This window comes from Oncorhynchus kisutch, linkage group LG18, assembly GCF_002021735.2.
Source record: "Oncorhynchus kisutch isolate 150728-3 linkage group LG18, Okis_V2, whole genome shotgun sequence".
NCBI classification, from domain to species: Eukaryota; Metazoa; Chordata; class Actinopteri; order Salmoniformes; family Salmonidae; genus Oncorhynchus; species Oncorhynchus kisutch.
Genome location: NC_034191.2, coordinates 43867301 through 43873764, shown reverse-complemented (window position 1 = coordinate 43873764; position 6464 = coordinate 43867301). Strand labels below are relative to the sequence as shown.

Below are 6464 nucleotides of genomic sequence, written 5' to 3'. Positions count from 1 at the left end.
AGCCAGACTGGCTACCACAGCATTCTGCAGCGATACACCGTCCAATATGGTTTGCGCTTAGTGGGACGAGCATTAGTTTTTCAACAGGATAATGATCCAAAACACACCTCCAGCCTGTGTAAGGCCTATTTGACCAAGAAGGAAAGTGATGGAGTGCTGCATCAGATGACCTAGTCTCTACAATCACCCGACCTCAACCCATTTGAGATGGTTTGGGATGAGATGGACCGCAGAGTGAAGGAAACGCAGCCAACAAGCGCTCAACGTGTTCTTGTGGTCCGCCCACACAATGAACGGATGTTCCGCCCCCTCCAACCAGTGTCTCCACTCCTCCAACACCATCATCACCGCGAGAAGCTCACAATTCCCCACATCGTAGTTCCTCTCCTGGCATTTAGGCGACGGGAGAAGCGGAGCTTGAGGTCCCAGAATGCCCAGTCAGCAGCTGGGGACCAAGTGAACGGAACCTTGGGAGAGGTGAGTGCAGACAGGGGGGGAAGCCAGGGTGCTGTAACCCCGGATAAAGCACACACACTAGCCTCACTAATACAGTACAGCTCTGCGGTTGTTCAGTGTATGCAGCACAGATGGCTAAAGCATTACCTGAGAACATCTCCCCCTGTACTGTGTAGCCCCTGTCCATCGCTGTCTGGACTATGGTCTCCATGGAAACACTGGGGGGGCTGTGGTAGGTGACCTGCCATCCATAGATCCACCAGACCACATCTACACGTAAAAACACACACACACACCTCAGACAGGGGTATGTACCTTAGGAAGTATAACATCACATTTAATGACAAAACTACCAACAAAAGACATCAAGAAAGATTCATTCACACGTATTAGATCAGTGATTCCTTCAATGGAGGAATGCTACATTTTGAAAAGACAAAATCAAGCTTTACGTGACTTAATGTGGGCTGTCTTGGATGAGGGAAGGCACATACTTGTTGAACAGCATCCACTGCAGGTCTTTCCTGAAACTACATCAACCAGTAAACAGTCAGCCACACCACAAAACAGACTTTCTTACTGCCAGCTGGTAACAAATGAGTTATTGAACAATGGATATATCACAGTAGTCTGTAGCTTGGTCTTGATGGGATAGCTCAGAGCGTCATCTCTTTTCTTGCATTTGTGTTCTATTTGTAGTGGCAACTCCCACATGATCACTACAGTGCTGCTTTCATGGACAGAAACAGTAAAGTTGCATTAATGATTTAGTGAAATTTGCTTAATTTGTGTACATAAAAAAATAAAACCTTACTGTGTAGGAGGCCTATTAATTGAGCTCCTTATTGCTTAACTTACTGTCAGAGCTTCTACATCTAATGTCTAGATACAGTGCATCCAGAAAGTATTCAGACCCTTTACTCAGTACTTTCTTGAAGCACATTTGGCAGCGATTACAGTCCAGAGTCTTCTTGGGTATGACACTACAAACTTGGCACACCTGTATTTGGAGAGTTTCTCCCATTCTTCTCTGCAGATCCTCTCAACCACGGTCAGGTTGGATGGGGAGCATTGCTGCACAGCTATTTTCAGGTCTCTCCAGAGATGTTTGATCGGGTTCAAGTCAGGGCTCTAGCTGGGCCACTCAAGGCCACTCACTCCTGCGTTGTCCTGTTGGAAGGTGAACCTTACAAAAAAACAATATTTTCCTCAATCCTGACTAGTCTCCCAGTCTCTGCCGCTGAAAAACATCCCCACAGCATGATGCTGCCACCACCATGCTTCACCGTAGGGATGGTGCCAGGGAGTTCAATCTTGGTTTCACCAGACCAGAGAACATTGTTTCTGACATGCACTGTCAACTGTGGGACATTATATAGGCAGGTGTGTGCCTTTCCAAATCATGTCCAATATATTTAATTTACCACAGATGAACTCCAATCAAGTTGTAGAAACATCTCAAGGATGATCAATGGAAACAGGATGCACCTGAGCCCATTTTCGAGTATCATAGCAAAGGGTCTGAATACATATGTAAATAAGGTATTTCTGTTTGTAAAAAAATGTTTTTTTGCTTAGTCACTATGGGTTATTGTGTGTAGATTGATGACGGAAAAGAATAATCAACTTTAGAATGAGGAGTAATGTAATGTGTAAAAGGGAAGGGGTCTGAATACTTTCCGAATGCACTGTATGTTACATCATGACTAAAGTTGCAAAAAACGTTTCTGAAATATGTGCATATGACATGCAGTTTGATTAACATTGACTTTATTGCATGTCTGTTTTAGTTGAGTTTAGTAATGAGACGACTTCAAGTGCAGACCTGAGAGCTATTTTCAAGTTGTTACACGTTAGGACTAGTAGCTTCTAGCTAGGTAGCTGAATAAAGCCATGTTTGGTAACACACACGGCTTTCATTGAAAGCGGCTACAATGTGGCATTTCCTACAGTAGGTTTACAGAACAGAAGAACTACTTAGCTAGCTAGCTATCAATAACAAAATAATTGAAAAGTAGTTCATCTTTTGAAGCGAATAATAGCTGTTTGAAACATACAGATTGCTCTCAAACGCAGTAGATTGCACGATGATAATATCATAAGGATATTTTATGGATGTGTAAAAGTAAATCAATATGATTTACAGATTTGAGCATCTGCGCAGCATCTTGCTTAGGTTGACTCTCGTGAATGAGCAGCAATGTTACCAATGGGCGGGAGCGTCTGACATTTAGCACATCATATCCAATGATGTTAACGGGGTGGCTAAAATAATCCAATGAAAAGCTATTCTGGACAGGATCCGGAAATTACACCAGCCAATCAAAAATATTTGGCATTGTTGGCTATTAAGGCTTTATACGTATACGATGTTAGCTAGTAGCAAGTTCCAGCAGAAATAAAAAAGTGGGTTGTCGGGTACTCGTTTCATTCATTTCTTTCGAGGCCGATTATATTGTGCATTTCAGTACTGAAAGGTAAATACAACGTCTCAATTATTGATTGATTTATTCTAATATGCAAGTCACCAGTTTGGGAAAATGAGTGGACATTGATGGCTTGCGTCTGCCAACTAACGTTAACTTATCTGTAGTAGCTAACTTAGCCAGCAGCTAACATTAACAAATGGTAACTAGCTAGTTATCTTTTTTAGTTAGTTAACTGTCTACTTTTTAATTGTAAAACACGTGGTTAATGGTTAAAACTAGCTAACGTTAGCTCCCAACTTATTTTACATATAGCTACGTAAGTTAGCTAGCTACTTTAAGGAGCTTATAGGGCGCTAAAAGTATCGTTAGTTGACATGTGTTCTAAATGACCCATTTGTTTCTTTTCACAGAAGATGGCTGCTCCGGATATGCGTCTCAACCACACCATATACATCAACAACCTCAACGAGAAGATTAAAAAAGATGGTTAGATCTGGCAACCCCCTCATTTTTGTTACTATTTTGCCCTCGTGTCTATTTGTTTACCCATCAACCATGCCGACGGCTCCTTGCCTAAACATGTCTTGTTTGTACCCTTTGTCCCCCAGAACTGAAGAAGTCGTTGTATGCCATTTTCTCTCAGTTTGGTCAAATCCTTGACATTTTGGTTGCCCGCTCCCTGAAGATGAGGGGTCAGGCCTTTGTCATCTTTAAGGAGGTCAACAGTGCCTCCAATGCTCTGCGTTCCATGCAGGGGTTCCCATTCTATGACAAACCTATGGTGAGCTACTGCCAATACACGTGGTACAGATCAGCTAGCTTTTGCCTGACACATGATTTATCTAGAGAATGATGATTCTCCAGTAATGCAGCCCTGTCCTTTAAATAGTCCTGTCATCAACTATACCTCTTTCTCGTCACAGCGTATTGGGTACGCCAAAGGGGATTCTGACATCATCGCTAAAATGAAGGGCACCTACGTGGAGCGCGACCGCAAGAAGGAGAAGAGGGTCAAGGGCCCAGAGGCTGCAGGGGCCAAGAAGGGTGTGCCAGGAACCCCTGTAGTACCCATGGGCCCAGGAGTTCCAACACCCATGCCTGTAAGTGTTCTACTGTGAGACAGAACCACCTTTGTAGCCACTGTTAGCCATTGCACGTAACATGTTTTCTTAAAGACATGTCTATCTAGAATGGCAGATTGTTATTCCACATGTATCGCTAATTGATAATGTGGCTGAGTTCATTGAACATGATTTTTTTCTTTTTTTTTTCTGAAGGGAATGCCACCCATGAGCGGGGCTCCTCGTATGATGCAAATGCCAGGGCAGCCCCCTTACATGCCCCCGCCAGGGATGATGCCACCTCCTGGGATGGGCCCTGGGGGGATGCCCCCTGGTGCCATGCTTCCGGGTGGGATGATGCCAGGGCAAATGCCCCACGCCCAGGTATGGATCACGTGTGTTTATCAGTGTTAGTTTATATCTTGTCAGCGCCCATTTTATTAACTAAACAGCGGATCTGTTTAGTGGAAAGCTGTAATCATGAATTTGTTTGAAGTTCATCTTACTGTATAATCTCACTAACTCATTACATTGATAAATGTGATCTTCTTTACCTCCAGGTTGCAGAAAACCCTCCCAACCACATCCTTTTCCTCACCAACCTCCCAGAGGAGACCAACGAGCTCATGCTGTCTATGCTCTTCAACCAGTTAGTACCTCTTCATTGTATTCCCCCCTGCTCATGTACTCCTTGGTGCAGTGTGAAAATGTAATGTTTATTTTTCCATGTTCTGTAGTATTGGAACACCTCTGTTCTGTTTGCAGCTTTGAATATTGTGGTTATGTTATCTACTAGTGTTTGTGAATGTTGACAAGTATAGACCCTTGATGTGTGTGTCTCTTTAACAAGTCTGCCTGAAGTTCTGTCCTGATGTTGACTGTTTTCCCACTTCAGGTTCCCTGGGTTCAAAGAGGTGCGTCTGGTACCTGGTCGCCACGACATCGCCTTTGTAGAGTTTGATAATGACGTGCAGGCTGGAGCGGCCAGGGAGGCACTACAGGGCTTCAAGATCACCCAGACCAATGCCATGAAGATCTCATTCGCCAAGAAATAACACATCAGTACGCTCCTAAATGGTTTACAATCTCACACACACACCAGAGAGACCTCCTCACCTTACACTATACCAGCACATAGCTGACTACTAACCTGTCCTTTGCCAAGAAGGCGCAGTGCGTTACTTGTCCACACACACAGAATAACTGGAGATGACTTACCTTGTGTCTGATTGTAGGGTACCGACGGTTTAGAGCACAGGCGTAGACAGGTCAGCATTTTGATGATTGCAATGCTGGCGCTAGGCTCAAACGATAACGTGTAAGGAATATATTGGTATAGTGATTTGGTGTTAACATTTGCGTGTCCATAGCTCTGGTTGAGAACATTTTTAATTCAGTCAGTTTCTGCACCCATTCTTTGAGGATAATATCTGGTGTTCGTAAGTATATTTACATTTTTACTGTTTGTATGTTGTAAAAGCATTGCACCCGGGGTCTGTTTCACCCAGACATTGTACCTGGAGCGTTTCTGTTTGATTAAAACCTGCCTTTTCTAATGTCTAATGCTGTGGGTGGTTTCTGCTTTTATGTCTGGGGAGACGCCAGGGGCTGTATTGTAAACAAAACTATGGAGCAAACCGGGCCGGGTTGGCTTTAGATTGACAACTATATATTGTGTCAATGTTTATTGAAAACAAATACATTCTGCTCAATGTGCACTTCTCGCAAATACGTTGTTGGTTAACTAGCAAATGTTGTATATTATAAACGCCTCCAAACCAATTGAAATGAGCCACCTACGATTCCCTACATGGCAGCGTCTCATTGTTGCTGGCTGACTGTTCAAAATCATAACGCATGTCTGCCGGCTCCATCAACGCACGCATCTTTTTTGTAATGTCAGCCAACTTGTCTTATGATTTAAGCCTTTCCTAATCGAGCACAATTTAATATTACATGAAGAGGGACCTGGGCAACTCCACAAAAGCATCTTGGTAGGAGTGCTGATCTGGGGTGAGGTTTTCCTTCTCGATCATGACTATGATTATATGGATCGATCCTAGATCAGTACTCCTACTCTAATATGCTTTGTGGATACAGCCCCTGGTCTTAGTTCCGAACACTTATTCTGAGATGTTTGTTACACATGGCCCCAGATATGGGTTCTTGCGCATTAATGTCTCTAGATGAGACGGATGTAATTATATCTATAGTGATTTCAAATGGCCTACTGTAACTTCATGAACATCTTTCACTGAACCATTGTTTCAGTATCAAAACCACCACTATTGCTGCAATGATGATTAACACCCTGATGAGGGCAGTGTTTATCTGAGTTTTCCATGGTGTGTCTGTAACCACATTGAATGATGGACTCTCATGCCAAAAGCCAGTTTCAGCATGGGCAGTGCCATTGAGGTCTTTCACCATTTTGAAGTAGTGAACTGGGTGGGCCTTCCTATGGGTTAAGGAAGGATAACATAATTTTATCCAGGTTATCAGGAGGGATCAGCCTATA

General features: G+C 43.4%; 1 protein-coding gene across 1 annotated transcript; it reads left to right on the top strand.

Annotated features, from left to right (window-relative positions):
* Nucleotides 1-2797: 2797 nt before the first annotated feature.
* LOC109908878 (U1 small nuclear ribonucleoprotein A) lies at nucleotides 2798-5728 on the top strand. Its single transcript, XM_020507636.2, has 7 exons — nucleotides 2798-2933; nucleotides 3296-3371; nucleotides 3494-3666; nucleotides 3809-3985; nucleotides 4163-4330; nucleotides 4507-4595; nucleotides 4842-5728. Exons 2-7 carry the CDS (start codon nucleotides 3299-3301, stop codon nucleotides 4999-5001), a joined length of 840 nt encoding a protein of 279 aa, XP_020363225.1. The 5' UTR covers nucleotides 2798-2933; nucleotides 3296-3298; the 3' UTR covers nucleotides 5002-5728.
* The last annotated feature ends 736 nt before the right edge of the window (nucleotides 5729-6464 follow it).